This window comes from Mus musculus, chromosome 3 (genome assembly GCF_000001635.26).
Source record: "Mus musculus strain C57BL/6J chromosome 3, GRCm38.p6 C57BL/6J".
In the NCBI taxonomy this organism is placed as follows: Eukaryota; Metazoa; Chordata; class Mammalia; order Rodentia; family Muridae; genus Mus; species Mus musculus.
Genome location: NC_000069.6, coordinates 40,706,939 through 40,727,703, shown reverse-complemented (window position 1 = coordinate 40,727,703; position 20,765 = coordinate 40,706,939). Strand labels below are relative to the sequence as shown.

The window sequence follows — 20,765 nt, the reverse complement described above, 5'->3', positions numbered from 1 at the left end:
CATGTATGTGTATCTAAATTGGAATACCCACAAAAGGAAGAAAACTAAGGGGCAATGGTGGAATGGATTTCAAGGAAACGGGGAGTAACCACTTTCTGACTGGATTTAAAGCTAGCTTCACAAGGCAGAACTCATGCCTTATATCTTTACCTGGGACAAAAACCTGTTGCTGTCTAGGTCACAGGCCTAGTGGGAAAACCTTATACTACTACTCAGCTAAATGATGATAAACTGCTGCTCAGTTCCTATATAGACCTACAGATGAGTGTTTCTCTTAACCCTTTTCAGAGAAGCTTCTTTTACACAAGGGAGCAATTAATAGAAACCTACAATTGGTCAATATGTGAAGATGTCTATTATTTATCCATCCATCCATCCATCCATCCATCCATCCATCCATCCATCCATCCATCCATCCATCATCTATCTCACAGCCCAGCAGTTCAGAAATCATAGTAGAAAAGGAGTTTTAGAGAGACTGAATGAGTTAGAGGTAGATGTCTGCATCAGAAATAGTATTTGCCAGATTTTTCATAGATGTAATTAAATGCACGAGACCTGCACAAGATTAAGCCATTCAGAATCCAAGCATGGACAGGGGAGGGGCTCTTCAAGTACTATCACCTGCTGAGGAGCTACTAGTAACTGGTGGCTGCTGGAGAATCAGTTTCTTCACAGATGCAGCCTGGGAGGCTACCCCCATATTCCAGCCGACTGTCCTACATCCATGCTCACTAAATGGACTCTGGGTTTAAAACACTTATACAAAAAGTTGGTAAGAAATAGTCCTGATATGGATAGAGGAGAAACTGGAGGGGAGTGCATTTGATCAAATATATTATATTCATGTATGAAATTCTCAGACAGTAAAAAAAAATACAAAAGCAAAAAAAAAATCTGCCTCCCACAGTTCTATTTTATAGAACTGATTGAAAAAAATATACATCCATATACTACTACATCAGGTTCAATAACACTTGAATAAATTGCACTTTGCTAAGTCCCATTCACTTAAATACACATGAACAGAAACTATACATATTAGTTTAAATTCACTGTTTAATTTTAGTCTGCATATTGACTTAAATATTCCGGGGGGAAAAATTGCTCTAACTTCTAAAAGTTTTAGAAAAAGAATGTAGAGAAACTTATGAAACAAGGCTGTAAAATTCAGCACAATTTGGTATCCACCTTAAGCAAATTTTTGCTGTGCTTTCCCAACATCTGTCTTGATATCAACAATTATTTCCCTGTGAAGTCTACATTGTTTTGTTCACTGTAACTGATCTCTGATTAACGGTTTAGTGTCATACATGGTTCAGCTCTGCCTAGGATGCTAAGTATCTAACTTTTCTTTCTTGACTATACCTTGACTGGAGTCTAGTAATGTAGTTTCTTTGGCCTTTACCTGTGCCATTTAGAACTTTCAAAATTCCTTTTTTCTAAGCATGACTCCAGAAGTAGTAATAATTTAGTTCATCTTTATGTGGGAAACTATTACAAGTAATATTTTTGTTATATCTTTCTTCTGAAAGAATTTCCCTTTTCTTTCTGACTTCTGTTACATTGACTACTACAAGAAACTATGCTAAGTTATTTTTTCCTTTGAGTAATACCATTTATTTTAAATAATTGTCATTGAAATATATCTAGCCCAAGCAACAGGAAAATGTTCTACTTCATTATGCCAACTTGTAGCCTCACAAAATTCCATAAAATAGTTTTTCTCTACTGGCTTAACATTCTTTTACCCACCAAACTGGAAAATCTTGTGTATTTTGAATGTACTTGGTTTTACATCTCTGAAAAAAAATGAGAATCTCCTACAAAACCTTGGAAATAGCATCTACCCCTTCTTAGGGAAATTTTGTTTTGATACAGGGTGTCTCTAGGAAGGCAGACTGGCTTGAACTCTGGATCTGCCTGCTTCAGTCTCCTACAGTGCTAGGATTATGTGCACATTCCACCATATTCAGCTTGAAGACATCTTTTGTTGGCTAACTGTAAGCCAGCTCCACTTCAATAAAAATGTTCTATGGTGTGCTTATAAAGTTAGTGTGTGTGTCTGTGTGTGTCCTGCATGAGAGCTGGGGAAAAAGGCTCATTACAATAGTTTTGAGCTTGCTTTATTATTGATACAGAATACAAAATCTAATGTCCAGAGATTTCTTGTTCAAAGATTTATATACACTAGCAAGACTAAACATTAGCAAATAGCCCAACCTATACTTTTCAAATAGTTTGATAGTGTCACTAAGTCATTATCAACTTTTCAACTATTGGTCATACAATACAATTCCTAAAAGATGGGATTACTGTTGTACTAAGCAAATTGAAGTTTAAAGACACTTCCTCATATTTCACATTATATGGTGTTCATCACAAGTGTAAGAATTTTTTAACAGAAGTAACATACACTACCTATAATAAAATGCCTTAATATATGATTCTGGGTCTAAGTGAAAAAAATTTTTGTCCTGACTTTTAATACTAAAATCTTGAAAAAAAAATCTTTTCTTTATTGCAGAACAAATACTGTAAGAGACACTGACAGTAGTAACACACTATCAAAATATATAAAAATGGCAGCTATGTAATTTTCATGTTTTTACATTAGAAATATGCATTTCTCAATTTAATCTCCTGATGAACTACCTCCAACATCAATGTTGAGGAACTCTTTGATTTTATCATATAACACCAAGACCAAAGCACCCCCTGTGCCACGAAGGATGTTGGAGAAGGCACCACGGAAGAAGGCAGGAACTCCTTCATGACGGTAGATTTTCAGAAAGCAGTCTATGGTTCCTTTATATTGCCGATCAGATTCCCCACTCTAAGTTAAAATGACAAATAATTTTCTATCAGTTTATTATCTTTTAGGACATCAGTACTATAGATGAAAACTAATACTGTGTTGAGTTACTGAGAATATAGTTAATACTGTACCAAGGGAGTGAAAATTTTTCACACTTTTCACAATCACTTGAAAACTGACCATACATCATTTGACAAATGTTACAGGATGACATGACATAAATCATAGCTTAATCTTACCACATGTCAATTAACTAAAAGACTCAGAACAAAATTAACACTAGGAAAATATGTATGTTTAGAGATCAGGAAATTTTTTATTTTTAAAGAAAACTTGGAAAACTAAAGAACACCAAGACTCTCTAAATTAAATCTGGAATAATTAACATTAGGAGGAGACTGATGAGCTTTAAGAGTTTTTTTTAAATAACATAAACATTAAAAAGTAGGAAAAGCTGCATGGTGGTGGTGCAAGCCATTAATTCCAGCACTTGCAGAGGCAGATCTGAGTCTTGAAAAACCCAAAATCCAATTCCCCCCCCCCCCACACACACACAAGTAGGGATAAGTACATAAGCATAAGTCATAAAAGATCTAGAAAACAAACATCAGAGTATATGACGGGGCGATGGCTCAGGGCTTGACTTCAGATCCCCCAAATCCACTTGAAGCCTGAAGTCTTAGGGCATACCTGTAGTCCTATTGCTCCTACAGTGAGATGGGAGATGGGGACTAGAGTTTTCTGGAAGCGTAAGGATCAGCTAACCTGGTACTAGCAGGTAAACCAGATACCCTGTGTTAAGCAAGGTACAAAATAAGGTCTGACACCTGAGGTTGTCCTACGACCTTCACAATAATTCGTGTGTGTGTGTGTGTGTGTGTGTGAGTGAGACAGTAGTAGCACACACACACACACAAGACTATATAAACACGAACACACAAAGATATTTTTCAGTTAAAAGATAATGAAAATAAAACATGAAGAGTTTAAATCATAGTTAAATCTTTGAAACACTTGGGGAATTCTCTCTAAGGCATGTGTCAGAGAAGAAGAATGGCTCCAAATTGTTAGACTGTCAAGGAGAATGTAGACAAAGGGGAGTAGAGACTTAGAGTAACATACAACAAACTTCATGATAATTATTTTTAAAACTCAGAAAGCAGAAAAGTAAGTCTATCAAAAACATTTCAGGGAAACGAACCTAGAACTACAGAATTACTGCCTCAGAAATGTGTCAAAGTCACTGTCACAAGGACAGCTGCATATGCCATGGTTTCCCCTCAGTGTTTCCCCAGGCTTTTATTTTGGGGAGCTTCATCTGATCACCTTAGTGTGCATTCCTTGATTTTCTGCACACTTTTTAGTCCTTAGTTGTGTTCCTTCAATAATGCACTATGAGTTTGGGTATAGGTTTTAGACTTTCTGTATCACCACAAATTGGTGTAGATTAAGCATTCAAATGTTTAGTGAAGAAATGAATGTAACATGAAAGAGATGGAATATATAAAATTTGCAGATTTATGTTTGGAACATGGGATATTTTAAATACTTTTAAAACCTTGGGAGTTCAAAATTACAAACTTTTTATCAAAATATAGCAAAGAGGAAATTGTTTTGCTAATACCCTATAACTGAGTTTACTTTGCTTAAGGTAATATTTCAGTTAAGATGGATACACTTGAAGCTGAAGAGATTCCTCCCTGCTTAGAACACTCGCTGATCTTTCAGAGGACCTAAGTTTGATTTCCAGAACTCACATGGTAGCCCACAGTCATGTGTAAATTGAGTTCCTAAGTATCAAATGCCCTCTCCTATCTACCTTGGGCACACAGGTGGTGCACACACAGACATACACAAAAGCAAAACATCCATACACGTCAAATAATAATTATTCCAAAAATGTAAAAAGATGAATAAATTCATCCAGTCTCTATCATCCCATCCACGCTCCCAGGAATTAAGGCGTGGAAAGGCATTTTTTGTTTTCACAGCAGAAAGGACGCTTTGCTGGCTGCTGACTCTTTTACAGTAGGAAACAAACTGACCTTCAGCTGAAAGGTCTCTGAAACTCAAAAACATCACATCTGTGTTTGTAAGGTACAGACTGAGTCAGTTAAACTTACAAATACATTACCTGCATCATCATACGTCTTCTAACTGTGTCAAAGGGATAGGAGAGTATTCCAGAACAGGTAGTCACGATTTGAGCAATGATAAAAGAGACAAGAAATGGGGTTTCCTTTGGCTTTGGCAATAAGCCCTAGGAGAAAAATACATCAAGTAAGCAATAATCTAATTTTCCAAAGTTATATTAAATTCTTAATTAAAAGTTTTATACATATATAAAAGATGAAATATTTAACATGCAATAAAAACAAAAACAAGCAACTGTAGCTGAGAAAGAAGGTCAGTAGTGCCTACCTATCAAGCAGAGGCCCTGGATCTGGTTCAGAGATACATGCTACAGTGGTTAAGAGCAAAGATGTTTTGCTTGTAATTTAATGAATATGTTTCTTAGCAATTGTTAAGATCATGAAATTGTAGAACACTTAATAAGGTTTCTAGAACTAAGTAACAGTTCAAAGTGGCAGCCATCTGTCTTTTTCCTCCATTAAAAAGTGCTATTAAAGTCTGAACTCAAAAGTCAAACTACAAAGGAACCTGGAAAGTACCAGAATCCAACAGCAGCCAGTGCATAAACCAAGCCACATTTAATTAACCCTTCCCTAGTTCCTACACTGATTATCTGCATATAAAGTGATAATAAAATTAACATAAATCAGAAAAAGTTAGAACATGTCTTTTTTTTCTGCTAAAGATATGGAGGTCAAACGAGGACACTTTCTGCAAAAACCTTAAATGCTTCATTGTTGACAAAATGATCATGTAAAATCAGTCAGAATAGTTATAACTTAACTAATTATGACACTGATGGATTAATAAAATTTCTTTTCTCCTATTTTTCTTTTTTCAAGACAGGGTTTCTCTGTGTAGCCCTGGGTGTCCTGGAACTCACTCTGTAGACCAGGCTGGCCTTAAACTCAGAAGCCTGCCTCTGCCTCCCAAGTGCTGGGATTAAAGGCGTGCACCACCACGCCCAGCTTCTTTTCTCCTATTTTATCATTCATTTTGTTTTATGTATTTAATTATATATTAGAATACACTGATTAGAGTAAAAAGAACAAACCATGTGTTTATTAGACCCACTTAAAGTCACCAATTACCTTAACGGTGTCATAAGCTCCAAAGTAAGAGGCTCGGTAAACAATGATACCCTGAACAGAGACACCAAACCCTTGGTATAGACCAATCAGTCCATCTGACTTGGCTATTTTCATAATGCAGTCACCCAAACCCGTGAACTGCCGCTGCTCAGGACCTAAAATAAAGCATTGGAAACTATTAGGTAACATTTATATCAAACATTTTAGCCAAAGTAATTAAACATTTTAAAGATTCAAATGATAAAATTTCTAATTAAAGGACACAAATAATCTTCCCATTCATCCAAGGAAGGTTTCAAAAAGTATTTCAAAAGAAATTACCTGAAAATTTTAATCTCTTACAAAAGTAATTTAGGCAGCTTGACTCGAACTATTTCGTCCAAATTGTCAGAAATTATGAAAAAATACTTGGGAGGAAACAAAGGCAATCTCCAGGGTGAGAGTTGTTTGTCACCCAGAGAAAAAGAATCACTATAAACAACAAATACAGAAGGATCTATGATTAAAAAAAAAAAAAAACAGTTACAAACAAGCTTTGTGTTCACTACTGTTAAATGTCCATTTCCATTTTCTCTAATTTTAAAGAGAAAGAAAAATTAGTTACTCTAATATAAGGGTGTCTGTTGTTCTTCCAGAGGACATGAGTTCAATTCCCAGCATTTAGGCTAGATGGGTCACAAGTGCCTGCAACTTAAATTCCAGAGACTCCAACACTCATTTCTGGCCTCTACAAACATGGCATTCACTCACACAGACAGATACACATAATTAAATCTCAAAAAACTTGTATTTGGTAACAATTTTGGCACACAAATGATTCAAAGTACAAAGAAATAGTTAATGCTTATAAAAACTCAGTACAATGTTTAATCCCAGAACTCAGGAAGCAGAGGCAGGCAGATCTCTGAGTTCTAGGCCAGCCTAATCTACAGAGTAAGTTCCAGGACAGTTAGGTCTACACAGAGAAACCCTGTCTCAGAAAAGAAAAACAGCCCTCACCAAAACAAAACAAACAACAACAACAACAACAACAACAACAACAAAACTCTGTACCTTTTCCAATATCAACACCTAATCGGGTTCTGGCAAAATCTAGTGGGTATACTACACACAAGGATGTTGCTCCAGCAGCCCCTCCAGAAGCCAGGTTTGCTAGAAACCATCTCCAGAACTAAAACACAAATTTAAAAAGCATTAAACTATAGAATCTAACTGTTCAAATAGCTAATGAACTAATTTTCACAAAGGTTAAAAAGCCCAAGATTTATAAACTGCTCTTATAAACATCTATAACAACATGCAAAACGTTTCTCTCATATCCATTATTCTCTCCCACCCCACTTCCATGCTGAGAAGAGCCCAGGACAGCATTAAGGGCTTATGGGAAAAGAACTGATTATCTAAACTGGAACTGTTAAGGAAAATGCAGGGCAGAAGGCCTTTGTAACCAATAAGATCAAAGTGAAATATTCTATTCATATTCAGTCTCCTGCTATACTCAGTGCTAATATTTCTAGTGTTAGTTTTAAGTCTTGGACAGTTTGAAACTCCTAACTTTATCCTTTCCTAGTAGACAGTTGTTTCATGCTTTAACATCTATTTCTTTTTTTGTTTTTTGTTTTTTTTGTTTGTTTGTTTTTTTGTTTTTTCGAGATAGGGTTTCTCTGTGTAGCCCTGGCTGTCCTCGAACTCAGAAATCCGCCTGCCTCTGCCTCCCGAGTGCTGGGATTAAAGGCATGCGCCACCACCGCCCAGCTAACATCTACTTCTTTTATGAAGCAACTCATCGCCGGTCCTGTAAAACTTGATGGTCATAGCCTCTTCCTATCAACATTTTATGTCAGAGAACTAAAGGACCAAACCAAAATGTGTCACTGTAACCAGACTTTTAATATTGTACTTAAATTTTTCAAATGTAGTTATTTATATATACTTACATTCTTGAGGCCAAGATTATTTTTATTTAATAAATGTAGTTACAATTCGCACTTCATACAACTTTTCCTTGAATACAATTCAGCAAGTTAGGTTCAGAGTTAAATAACTATCACCACACTTTTAAGATATCTTTATCACCTCGAAAGAAACCCTATATCCTTTACAAGTCAGTCTACACCCTTCCTAACTCTTTACAAGTCAGTCTACATCCTTTCTAACTCTTTACAAGTCAGTCTACATCCTTCCTAACTCTTTACAAGTCAGTCTACATCCTTCCTAACTCTTGAGCTCTAGGAACTCATTTTGTCTCTAAAGCGTCAATTGTGGAGATTTCATACGGACAAACTAACACAACATGCAGACTTATCTGTGCTCGTTTTGTTTTCATTTGATAATGCTTTTAAAGTTGATTCATGTGGCAACATCTACTACTACACTTCATCTGTTTAACTGCTAAATAATAGTGCTATATGGATGATACATCTGAGTTTATCTATCAACCAATTGTTCCCCTTGGCTGCATGCCAGGCTCTTAGGTCATCTACTTTTTCACAAAACAAGTCATGGGATTTTGCCCAGAGACATATATTCAATAAATACTTGTTTTAATGACATAGATAGGCAAATGCTACTGATTATTTTATAACTCTCATGGATCCTTTTAAGTGAAATGCATCTGTACTACTGTGTCACACAGTTACAGGCAGATAGATAATTGGATCGAGAGATTGCATATAACTCTGGGGTAACTAACCCATGATAATCTGGCAGAAAAACACGAGCTGATCTGGACTTTCTTAGGGATCAGACATAAGATATTAGAGAGTCTATTTAGTTATTAGTAAGAGTAGAAATGAAAACATTATTTTTTTGATATTTGATACTTTTGAGTTTTTAAAAGCTAGAAGAGATAGACTTGTTTCCAGACAGGAGGAAAATCACATATGTACATAAATACACATATAGTGTTTCAGATGGTGCTGACAGATCCTCTGACATAAAGGCCATTAAAAATCACTATGATATTAACCTTATATTACAAACATATAATTTACCTAAAATAGGGGAGCAGTATTGAGGAAGACTGCTTATACAAAATACACCCATGAAAAGGAGGTAAGAAGACGACTCCCACAGGAGGTGATCCTGGAGAGAAAGGGCAGGTATGTGGTTGGTCCCTTGAGAGGCCATCTGCTCAAGTCCAAGTGCCAGTCATCACCCCTTCTGCCTGATCAAACTCAAGTGAAGCTCTACTTCTTCTTATCAGTCAACCAAACATGACACATAACATAAAGACTTATAACCTGAATCTTAAATTCTAGTAAATCTATTATTTCCTCCATGAATAAAAAAGAAGGCAGATTACTGACTTGGGGTGAATAATATCTATTTTATTATTCAAAAAAGTTCATGTAGTGCATGTAGAACTTATAAAAATATGATAGGCAAATATAAGCAAAAGGAGAATGGGAGGCAGACTGCTCAGGCAGAATAGTGACCCTGAATTTATATAACTACTCATCCAACACTACATTAAACATGAAACTAAACAACCCAAGGAAGGCTAATAGTCAATAGAAGTTTCAATTATGTTACTAATTTAAGATTTTACAATATTGCACTTTCATCCTCTTATGTTTAAGCCATTCCATTCTAGTCAGCAAAGGTATTTAATATTTCAGTCTCCTTAAGACTTGTTTTGTTATTTAACATAAGAATTCTCCTATTCTGAAAAAGTTTCCACATATACTTGAGAAGAATATTAACTGTACTGTGTCAGATGGAATGGCATGTATTTTTTGTTTCATGTCCACTTGGATTAACATGGAATGTAATTCCAATAATTACTCAATGCTTTTCTTTCTGAAGAGTCCATCCATTGTTCAAATTGGGATATTGAGATGATCAAAATACATGGGTTTTGTCCTTTATACTGTTTAGGTGTGACATATCACACCTAAAACTTCTTTTAAGCTGCACTATCCTTGAACTCTGGGATGAATCCCATTTCGTCATAATCAACAGTTTCTTTTCATTCTGATGTGCTGCTGGACTTCATGAGCTGGAATTCTGTTGAAGGCTCCCTCTACCTCGACCCATGCCCAACAAGGATCCTGCCTTGTTTCCTTTTTTTTTTTTTTAAATATATATCCTGTTTCTGTTTTGGTATGATAGTTACAAATGAGGTGACTGGCTTACATATTTACTGTACTTTTTAGTTTAGTCTTAATTATTAAAAAGTTTACTATACTATTAAACTTCCCACGCCCTTATATATTTTGTGTTTGCTCTATGTGTGTTCATGTGAAGGGCAAAGGACAATTCTGGGTGTCATTCCTCAGGTGCTATCTGTCTGAGCCAGGCTCTCTTACTGCCTTGGAGCTCACTGGTTAGGCTGGCATGGCTTGCAGTAAGCCCCAAGGATGAGATTCCTCGCCTGCATGAGGACTACAAGGGCATACCCCTGGGCTCCAATTCTCTTTAAATATGAGCTGTGAAGTTAAAACTCAAATCCTGCTTCTGCAGCAAATATTTTGTCTAAGGTATCTCTTCTATTATACAATTTTCTTTGGGCTTGACCTTTTTTCTTGTCTTTGCTTCTGTGTTGGAGATTAAACCCAGAGTTCCACACATGCAAAGCAACTACTACTGAACTACAGTCCAACAACTTCTCTAACACTTGATTTTCTTAAAGGAAAGACAATTCACATCTTTAGGGAATAAGCAACCCACTGCGGTAAGAAATATAAATCTAATGGTGGCTCCTTTATGCTTACAAAAAGCAGTAATTATAAGATATGAATTACATTTAACATTGACTCTGGGGTATAATGCATTGAGACAAGCGATCCCTAGTTACTGAAACTAAGAGATTTCATGAAATTTGTTGAAGATAACATACAAATTTTATATATTTTTTATTACTTAATATATGCTAACTTTCAACATTGTGTTCTATTTTTATTATTTTTACAATTATTATATCGTTTTTACCAGAGTACCTTCAGTCTAAATAAGACATAAGAAAGACAAATTCAATAGTTTCTTAGAAAATTTTAGGCATATTGAAACATAATTACCTGTTTTTCTTTATTAACACCAGACATGAAAAGTTCTTTGTATTTGTCCTTAAAAGCGAAGTTTAAGGCTTGTGTTGGAAAGTATCGAATAACATTTGCCAAATTGCCACGCCAATAACTTAAAAATCCTATAGAATTGAACGCATAAATTTTGCATTAGTAAAAAGTTTTCTAAAACAAATCTACTGAAGGAAAAAAAATGCAACATTAACTATGCAGCCCATCCCAATTTATTCACTTTAAACAGGAAATCTGAAGAACTTAACAAAAGAAGTCATTAGCTAAACAAATATAGCAAGATTCATTCATGGGGAAAATGCAGAGCTCACTAGTAACCTCTGGCCTCATCCCCGAACCTTGATGCCAATTCCTACAGTAATAAAGCTGTTATCTGTGAGTACACTAGACCAAATAAACAGATCCACCTACTGATTTACACACAGAGCCATGAGAAGAAAAGTGGGGTAACAGGAACTATGCTTCCTTCTTTTTATGTTCTGGAACCAAGTTGAAAGAGGGCTGGAATTTACCAAAAGGGGAGAGGAGGACTGTTGGGTGGGGTAAGAGGAGTTGGTCCATTTTATTTCAAAGTAGTTTCTCCTGGTCTGTTGAAGTAAATTCTCCGTGTACTGCCCAACTTTCATGACTCAATCACCATGTGCTTAAAGTTATCCTTATATTCTAGAGCCCCTCTAGAGTACGACAGTTAACTCTTCCATAGTCTTCATTATTTTCAGGAGATTTCAAAGTGCCAAGTGGTTTGACTATGCACTTTTGAATAAGGTATCTCTAGTCCAAATTTAGAGAATGCCCCAAATCAGGTCTTTAAAAACAAACATTCAAAAAACAGTGAATTCATAAAATGAAATGTTTACTTATTCCAGACTTGAAAATGAGGGGGATGCAAATTAAAGTCACAGTTATTTTGTATTTGTTAGCTACTTTCAAAAAGATAAAAGTATTATAAGTATATAGAGAAAAAGATGAACCATTATATAATATATGGGATCCTCTGCAAAACTAAAAGCAGAAGTACCATAGGGCCTACAATCCCACTACTTAGTACTTATACAGAGGAACTAAAATTAGGATGCTGAAGATGTCTGCCTTTCCATGTACAGCACTATACACAATAGCCAATATACAGGATGCCTAATCATCCACCACAGATAAAAAAAAGAAGAATATATACACAACAGAATCATTGTTCCTTAAAAGATAGTCCTAGCATTTCCAATGACACTTATAAACATGAGGATATTATGCTAAGTGAAATTGGAAGGCACAAAAAGAAAAATGCCACATATTATGACTTATATGTAGAATCTAAAAATATCTAACATAAGCAGACAGTAGAATGGTGGCTCCCACAGACTGGGCAGGGGTGTGTTTGGGGATAACCAGGGGAAAGTAAGACGTTAGTTATATGGGGTGAGGGAGTTTTGGATATCTAACACAAAGTATGGGGACTTTTAAAAATATTATTTTCTTAAGGCAGGGTTTCTCTGTGTAACCTTGAATATCCTTGAACTTGCTCTGTAGACCAGGGTGGCCTTGAACTCACAGAGATCGGCCTCTGCCTCTCCTCCCCCCTTTAAAGAAATATAAACTTTGTTAAAGTAAACAAATAGCTTTCATTGGGATGGGGGTGTGTGTCCCAGAACTGAGAACCTGATGGTGACTATTGTTAATACTACTGGAATATACTTCAAGTTTCCTAAAAAAGTAGACCATAAACATTCTGAAAACATACAAAATGATTTAATTATACATGCTGAGGAATGTGTTAGTTTGCTTGATTGTGGTGAGAGGACTGAATTAGCTAGAGCCAGGATGACTCCATGACAGGCTGCAAACTGGAAGTTTGGGAGACTAGGCCTAAGTTTCTGTTTCCCAGACATGAGAACCTGGATCCAGGAACTTGTGATCAGTCAACCAGACTTGGGCAGTCAATCCGAGGACACCTTGTCTGAAGCAAAAATAGGTAGCTAGAATGAGTACACGGCTCATATACACACTAATGATCACTTTGGAAATGTCTAATTCAGATCATGAATTACTTGTTGGAATTCTGTAATAATGATTTCTGCACCAGATGTTCATTTCACCAAAAAAATTTACAGAATCTCGTAGCTTTTGTTAACATACTAAATACAAATGAAAATTTTCATGACAAAAATATGTTTAAATCATCACAAGACCCTGAGTGAATTAATTTGTAATTAATGGTATAACTAATTTTGCCTTTCTTTCTGAAAGATTTTACTATGCAGCAGTGAAGGCGGTCCTTGAACTTGCAGAAGTCCTTCTGACCCTTCCTTGCCTTTCATGCTATTTGACATACAAGTATATTCCTCTGAACTGTACATATAAAATTTCCCCCATAAAGTTTCAAAACTGCCTCTAGGTAGCAACCCTCTTCCTGCTGGGAACCACCCCTCAGCACAGGCTATCCTGATGCAGGTAACAATGATTCACATGGAAGGACAGAACATTCTCCAAGTTCTGCTTATGATTACATCTTGGAAGGTAAAGATAATGAGGACCAGGAAAACAAAAATTAATTCATGTTACAAAAGTCATACTTCAAGAGGTATATTTTTAAAATAAAAAAAAAAACACAATTATTTCAAGTTTCAGAAAAAAAGCCTGACAAATACTTAAGATACAATTACATTAGCTTTGAAAAGCACAGCCAGACTTGAATACTTCACTTAAATATTTGAAGCAGATAAGTTAAAGACTGGTCACCTATTTTGAAACAGGCCTCCAAATGTCACCTTGGTAGGCCCTTGGACTATCATCATGGTGTTCCAATTGCTATATAGGCATTCTATTTTTAAATTTTTAGTTATAAGCCTGATGTGGTGGTGCATGCCTTTAATCCCAGCACTCAGGAGGTAGAGATAGGCAGATCTCTTAGTTTGGAGCTAGCCTGATCTACATATTGAATTCCAGGACAGTTCAATGCACAGTAAGAGTCCATCTAAATTTTTTTTCAGAAAAACATTATTTTCTGTATATGAGTATTATGCTTGTATTCATGTATGTGCATCATATGCATGCCTGGTGTTCACCAAAGACAGAAGATGGTATCAGACCCATTGAACTAATTATAGATGCTTGTGAGCTGCCATATGGGTATTGAGAACCAAACCTGAGCCCTCTACAAGAGAACAGGTGCTCTTAGCACTGAGCTATCTTGCCAGTTCTGCAGATGGGTATTCTATTCAGTTGAGATAGGTCCTAACCTTAATCTGCTCTACTCTACTCAACAGTTATGAATAGCTGTTACCACCTAAAGTACCTTCCTCAATCTCAATTTTCTTCCTTCCTTCTTTCTTTCTCACTTTCTTTCTTTTTTTTCTTCCTCTCTCTCTCTCTCTCTCTCTCTCTCTCTCTCTCTCTCTCTCTCTCTCTCTCTCTCTCTCTCTCTCTCTCTCTCTCTTTTTTGGTTTTTTGAGACAGTGTTTCTCTGTGTAGCCCTGGCTGTCCTTGAACACACTCTGTAGACCAGAATACTTAAGATACAATTACAGACCTCAAACCAGACTTGAATAGTTCACTTAAATATTTGAACTGGCCTCGAACTCAGAAATCCTCCTGCCTCTGCCTCCCAAGTGCTGGAACAGGCATGCGCCACCACTGCCCGGCTCTCATATGCTGCCCAGGCTGCTCCCTAGCACTTTAGGTTAAGCACTGCTTCACTTGGATAGACTTTCTTTGTTGCTTTATTTTACGAAAACTCTACCACAGACCTAGCAGCAAAGAAAGGACTACTTTGAAGTCGATGCCACTTCATTTCTTGTTCTGAACAAACAACAAATAAATCTATTTTCTTTTTAAGGCTTCTAGATGGGTTTTCCCAAATAGAACCCAAATTACTAATGGATGTTAAGACTTCTGATAAGCTGGTTAGCTAATATAGGAACCATTATCAGCAACGGTTCATGAAGGGCTTTCATTGTTTATTTTGTCAAATCATTTCAATGTTAATAAAAAATTCCACACCCAAAACCCATAAAAGCTAAAAAAAAAAAAAAGTAATACTGATTCTATGATTTGTTTGTATTTTGTTCAATGTTGTTTTTTTCTGTTTAACTTTGATTTTAAAATTATCATGTACCCACACACCTATGATCACTTGATCTTTGACAAGGGAGCTAAAACCATCCAGTGGAAAAAAGACAGCATTTTCAACAAATTGTGCTGGCAAAACTGGCAGTTATCATGTAGAATATTGCAAATTGATCCATTCTTATCTCCTTGTACAAAGCTCAAGTCTAAGTGGATCAAGAAACTCCACATAAAACCAGAGACACTAAAACTTATAGAGGGAAAAGTGGGGAAAAGCCTCGAAGATGTGGGCACAGGGGGAAAATTCCTGAACAGAACAGCAATGGCTTGTGCTGTAAGATCAAGAATTGACAAATGGGACCTCATGAAATTGCAAAGCTTCTGTAAGGCAAAAGACACTGTCAATAAGATAAAAAGGTCACCAACAGATTGGGAAAGGATCTTTACCAATCCTAAATCTATAGGGGACTAATGTACAATATATACAAAGAACTCAAGAAGCTGGAATCCAGAAAATCAAATAAACCTATTTAAAAATGTGGTATAGAGCTAAACAAAGAATTCTCAACTGAGGGATACCAAGTGGCTGAGAAGTACCTGAAAAAATGCTCAACATCCTTAATCATCAGAGAAATGCAAATCAAAACAACCCTGAGATTTCATCTCACACCAGTCAGAATGGCTAAGATCAAAAATTCAGGTGACAGCAGATGCAAAGCTGGCAAGGATGTGGAGAAAGAGGAACACTCCTCCATTGCGGGTGGGACTGCAAGCTGGTACAAACACTCTGGAAATCAGTTTGGCAGTTCCTCAGAAAATTGGACATAGTACTATCAGAAGATCCAGCAATATCTCTCCTGGGCATATACCCAGAAGATGTTCCAACTTGTAATAAGGACACATGCTCCACTATGTTCATAGCAGCCTTATTTATAATAGCCAGAAGCTGGAAAGAACCCAGATGTCCCTCTACAGAGGAGTAGATACAGAAAATGTGTTATCTATTACACAATGTAGTACTACTCAGCTATTAAAAACAATGAATTTATGAAATTCTTAGGCAAATGGATGTATCTGGAGGATATCATCCTGAGTGAGGTAACCCAATCACAAAAGAACACACATGATATGCACTCTCTGGGAAGTGACGATTAGCCCAGAAACTTAGAATACCCAAGATACAATTTGCAAAACACATGAAATTCAAGAAGAAGGAAGACCAAAGTGTGGATATTTCGTCCCTCCTTAGAATGGGGAACAAAAGGAGTTACAGAGACAAAGTTCAGAGCAGAGCCTGAAGGAATGACCATCCAGAGACTGCCCCACTTGGGGATCCACCCCATAAACAACCACCAAACCCAGATACTAGGCAGATGTCAACAAGAGCCTGCTGACAGGAGCCTGATACAGCTGTCTCCTGCGAGGCTCTGCCAGTGCCTGGCAAATACAGAAGTATATGCTCACAGTCATCCATTGGATGGAGCAGAAGGTCCCCAATGAAGGAGCCAGAGAAACACCCAGGAAGCTGAACAGGACTGGAGCCCCATAGAAGGAACATCAATATGAACTAACCAGTACCCTCAGAGCTCCTTCGAGCTAAACCACCAATCAAAGAAAACACATGGTGGAACTTGTGGCTCTAGCTATATATGTAGCAGAGGATGGCCTAGTAGGTCATCAATGGAAGGAGAGGCTCTTGGTCCTGCAAAGGCTCTAGGCCCCAGTATAGGGGAATGCCAGGACCAGGAATGGGAGTGGGTGGGCTGGGGAGTGGGGGTGGGTGGGTGTGGGATAGGGGATTTTCGGAGGGGAACTAGGAAAGGGCATAACATTTGAAATGTAAATAAAGAAAATATCTAATTAAAAAATAAAATTACCATGTTAGGGCTGATGAGATGGCTCAGCAGGTAAATGTACCTGTTGCCAAGCCTCATGGCCTGAGTTCTATCCCCAGTACACTCAGAATGGAAGGTAAGAACTGTCTCCCGCAAGTTTTTCTCTGACTCCACATACATGCAGGGCATATGTGAATGCATACATAAAGACACACAAAGTACATTTTAATAAATGTTTTTAGAACTTATATTAAAATTCCATTTGCTATGATTATTCTTACATTCTGTGTCGAGAAGACTGCCTTATTGAAAGGCCTGGTCATCAGCGGTTGTCCAAAATAAGCAGAGCTTTTCCCTGATTAAGCATCAGAATACTCAGAGGTCCCAATGCATCTGTATTTGTACTTCTTAGAAGCTTCCCACTTCAAGAAATATTTAATCCATTAGAATATTTAACATATAGTACTATGCAACCTGAGCCAGGCACAAGTACTCAAAGTACAAATACTGATGTAACAGACCTATAGGGAAAGAGCAGCTAGGGTCTCACCTGCACACAAGATACACTTAAGGCCTTTCTGACCTTGGGAACCCATGTTAGAATGGGTCAAGACACTTAATTTTCACAGGTTACGGAACAGTTTTGCAATCCCATGACTCTCAAAATAGGCTGGAAGGTCAACTCAAGTTCGGTATCAGCAGGTCTACATAGAGAATTCCAGCTAGCAAGGGCTAAATAGACCTTGTCTCAAAAAACAGTGGCCCTGCACATTCTCCAAAACACCACCACCACCCACCACCACCACAAACCAAAAAACAAAAACAAAAAGAAACATCTGCTAAGCTACAGCTGGCAGCTGCTTGCACCCTAACTAAACACATGTTTCTGGTTGAGCCCTCCCCCCTTCTTTTGGGTCACTCCCTTTTCTCGGGCTGGTTTCCATTTCCTCTTGATCACCCCTTGTCTAGAAAACACACTCCTTTCCACTTAAGTCACCCAATTCCTCTGCATCACTCCTTCTGGTGTCACCCCACTGGTTGAGAGACCCTCTTTGAATGACCCCTTTTCCCTGGGTTACCCCTTATCTGAATGACTCCCCTTTCTACTAAGTCAATCCGCTCCCTCAGGATCACTTCCTCAGGGTCACCTCTTTTTTGGATGACTTATTTAGAAGATAGTCCCCTTCCGTCCTCGGGATCACACCTTCAGGGTCACCCTGCCCCCTAAATGGCTTTCTCTAGACAACCCCCTTTCTGCTGTGTTATTCTCTTTCTCTAAATCACCTCCTACCGTGGTGGTCACCTTCTGTGTAGGATTCCCTCCTTTAGGTGACCCCCGTTTCTCCGGGCCACCCTTTCTCTGCATAAGCCCCGCCCCCTTTCTTCTGGACCACCCTGTCAACGTCACCTCCTCTGGGTGACCCCCTTTTCCTTTGGGTCACCCTTTCCGGTGTCACCCCCACCCGTGTATGGGATGCTAAGGCCAAGCACGGCGCCATACGCACCTTGCTCACGAGGAATGCGCACCAGGCAGTCCAGCATGCCCTTGTAGCGCGCCTCAGGGCTTATCTGCTTGGAGGACGCCTGCACCTGCAGCAGCAGCTTCACACGCTCGATGGGCGCCACAGCTGTCTTCGACACCGCGGCCGCGACCCCGCCGGCCAGCAGGTCCTTCGAGAAAGACACCGGATCGAACAGCGCCTTCTTTGAAGACTGCTTCTTGGAGGATTCGTTCGACATGTTGGACAGAGGACCGGGCAACCGGACACCTGCAGGCCACACCAACACTCAAGCGACACTGAGGAGAACTGGAAAACCGCTTCAGCTTTACCCTGGCGGGAAAGCGGGCGCTGAGGATGCTGGGAGAACAGCGCATCCGGCACGGGCGGAAAAGCTGCGCAGGCGCGCCCAACGGCCTTGGCGCCTGGCGTGGGGCATGTGACCATAACACGTGTTTCCAGTTGCGCATGCTCAATCAGTGCACAGCAGCTTTTGCAGAGGGGCGGGGGCGCGGAGTGCTCCTGCTGGCCGCGTGGCCCTTCAGCCTACACCAACCCGGTGATTAACTGAATGCTGTTTAGTCCACAGTTAATTTACCTACTGCTTTACTTACCAGAAGGCACACTCTGGCCAGATGCTGCACGCCTGTAATCCCCGGCAGGTGCAGACACTAGCCTGGGCTACGTGAGCCTATGGCCTAGAATAGACGGGGGGCCGTTTGTCTAGTCACCCTGGACTTGTTGGCTCCTCCTCAGAAGTTAGCATGCTCCTCCGTTATATTTTATTTAAACTGAAATTTCTATTGAATAGTGATTCTAGATTGAAACGAAACTTTTAAGGGAGATAGGATAGTCGCGTGTTGTGTTGGTTTGTTTAAATTGGTGTATTAAGCTAGTCCTAATCATTAAATTAGGTTTTATGGAATATTTAAATCCTCTGGGGAACTTTTGTTTTGTTTGAGACAGGGTTTCTCTATGTAGCAATGGCTGTTGCAGAAAAATTTGAACTCATAGAGAATACAGGATTAAGGGCACACATCACCATGCCTGGGGCTCCCTCTGGGGGAATTCTACTTTGCAGGTTTACGACTTTCTAAAAGAGCAATTCCCAAGGTTTTTGTTTGTTTGTTCGTTTGTTTTTTCCTCCACAGAACCTTACTCTTAAAAACATATTAAAGTCTACAGAAACCTTTTTTCTTGTTATTGTTAAATATGCTGACAAGTACATTAAAGATCTTTTAAAATGAACACGTATCCAGTTAAAACAATGAGAGGTCGACTGCAAAGTACATTAATAAATTTAGAATCATTTTCATTTTTAAAAATTGTTAGTCAGGATTGTTAGTTAGTTCCAGACTGGCTGGCCTTCAACTTAGAGCAAAATTCCCATCACGGCCTCTAGAGTGTGAGCCACTGCCCTCTGGCTCTAACGCTCTTGCCCCTCATCTGTCATGTTCCCTGAACCTTGGACGGGTGATACAGACATCTCACTTAGGGCCAAGTACCTCACTGTCACTCATTCTTAGCACTCAGATCAGTTCTGAACGAGTGCCGTGTTAACCACCATCTGCAGCTATAAGAAGCACTGATCTATGGGTAGACATGTGAGTATTTTGAAAACGGTTTTTCAAATGTCCATTTAGCATCAGGCAGTGGTAGCACACACCTTTAATCTCAGACTTGGGAGGCAGAAGCTGGTGGAGATATATATGTATGTATATAACTATATATATATAGTTCAAGGCCAGCTTGGTCTACAGAGCAAGTTCCAAGATAGCCAAGGTTACACAGAGAAATCCTGTCTCAACACACACACACACACACACACACACACACACACACACACACACTCCATTTAGCAAAAACAACAGTAGTAGGTTCCCCAACTAGGGCCTATGACTCCCTCACCACAGTTGCTTCTTGTGAAGTGGACCTCAAATCCAACAAGAAAGCAGCTGGTTATGAAGTCATTACTATACCCGTGGGCACATCTTTCGTTGTAGGTTGACATTATAACTCACAGGGTTCATAGCTGGGTGAGAATGTCAGTGCTTCACCTCCACAAGCAGATTGCACAGTATCTTCCTGCACTATGGAAGCCAGCCATCAGGTAGGAAGCCTAAAATATATTTTCCAAAATTAAAAGAGTGTGTGTGTGTGTGTGTGTGTGTGTGTGTGTGTGTGTGTGTGTAGATAGAGAACAGTATTCTACATTTTTAAAAAAAATAATACTTGACAAAAGTTAGATTAAGCACCATTGCTTTTGTTTTCTGCAATATCACACATGTAGCTAA

The 20,765-nt window shown here is 38.4% G+C and overlaps 1 protein-coding gene across 1 annotated transcript; it reads right to left on the bottom strand.

Moving 5' to 3' along the window:
• Positions 1 to 1,609: 1,609 nt before the first annotated feature.
• Slc25a31 (solute carrier family 25 (mitochondrial carrier; adenine nucleotide translocator), member 31) lies at positions 1,610 to 18,833 on the bottom strand. The gene is made up of 6 exons (NM_178386.3): positions 18,478 to 18,833; positions 11,061 to 11,188; positions 7,096 to 7,213; positions 6,043 to 6,197; positions 4,953 to 5,078; positions 1,610 to 2,836 (listed from the first exon to the last, which is right to left on the bottom strand). Exons 1-6 carry the CDS (start codon positions 18,710 to 18,712, stop codon positions 2,636 to 2,638), a joined length of 963 nt encoding a protein of 320 aa, NP_848473.2. The 5' UTR covers positions 18,713 to 18,833; the 3' UTR covers positions 1,610 to 2,635.
• Between the last annotated feature and the right edge of the window lie 1,932 nt (positions 18,834 to 20,765).